The sequence below is a fragment of the Anarrhichthys ocellatus genome, unplaced genomic scaffold, assembly GCF_004355925.1.
Source record: "Anarrhichthys ocellatus isolate YVR2014 unplaced genomic scaffold, GSC_Weel_1.0 scaffold78, whole genome shotgun sequence".
NCBI lineage: Eukaryota > Metazoa > Chordata > Actinopteri > Perciformes > Anarhichadidae > Anarrhichthys > Anarrhichthys ocellatus.
The window spans coordinates 2,230,875-2,231,900 of record NW_022280108.1 but is presented as its reverse complement, the minus strand read 5'-3'; the positions used below and the strand labels follow the sequence as shown (position 1 = coordinate 2,231,900).

At 46.9% G+C, this 1,026-nt stretch overlaps 1 protein-coding gene across 1 annotated transcript in view; it reads right to left on the bottom strand.

Moving 5' to 3' along the window:
- The window catches only part of klf8 (Kruppel like factor 8), a gene marked incomplete at its 5' end in the record, with an annotated part of 15,029 nt that overhangs the window by 4,178 nt on the left and 9,825 nt on the right, over positions 1–1,026 (bottom strand). The window contains one exon of the mRNA XM_031874067.1: positions 679–790. Coding sequence (XP_031729927.1) covers positions 679–790 — 112 coding nt within the window. The remainder of the gene's footprint in view (positions 1–678; positions 791–1,026) is intronic.

The window sequence follows — 1,026 nt, the reverse complement described above, 5'->3', positions numbered from 1 at the left end:
ACTGCAGAGAGACACGAGACGACTGCAGAGAGACACGAGACGACTACAGAGAGACACGAGACGACTACGGAGAGACACGAGACGACTGCAGAGAGACACGAGACAACCACAAAGATACACAAAACAAGAACAGAAAGAGGCTGAACAACTATAAAGTCTGGATGCACGTTGAATCCGAGCCCCACAAAGCTGCCTGTTGTCAAACAACAACTAGCAGTCTTCTTCTTCTGCTCTTTTAATGCCACTGTGTTTCTGCACATTACTGCCAACGTCTGCCCGTGTGTGGAACTGCATAAAGCTGCAGGATACAGCTGTGGTCTGTTATTTGGTTGATACCAACCAATGTGGGTCTTCAACCAAACTTTTTCTGGGGCAGTTTTCGGGCTTTATCACACACAGATACGGTTTGTAGTGAGTTTACAGACATGGCTGAAAAATGCTAATTGTGTTATAATCAAGACCTGAATTTGTGTCGGGCGAGAAATTGGGAGGATCTGTGTTTGCTTCTGGCCTCAGACGCCTAAGTACCGAATATCAGCTGTTTGTGTTATTTCAACGTCCATCTTCTTTTATTGTAACGCACTTTGTGCAGCATTTCTTGCATGAAAGGTGCTAAACAAATAAGATGTATCATCATCATAATGATGCAGCTCCACATGCTCTAATGCTGCCACTCACCCGGCGTCGAGGCTCTGGGCGCTGAGGGAGGCCGATCCGGACTCCGTGCCGCTCTCCGCATCGCTGTCGCTCTGATACTCCACCGGAGACGTTGAACCTGGCTTAATGCGAACTGCAGAGAGGACGGACAGAAGAGAGGGTCAAATAGAAGGATAGGGAAAATACAAAGACTTGAAATATTGAGCATGAGAAAAGAGATGAACCAGTGAATGGAATTAGGAAAAAGGAAGAAGTGAGAGAATAGAGGAAGGAAACAGCGGGGGGTAATAGCTTCTTAACAGAGATGCCTGGATTCCAGCATCTGATAGCAAGACGAAGCCTTGCTCCGTGTGTGTGTGTGTGTGTGTG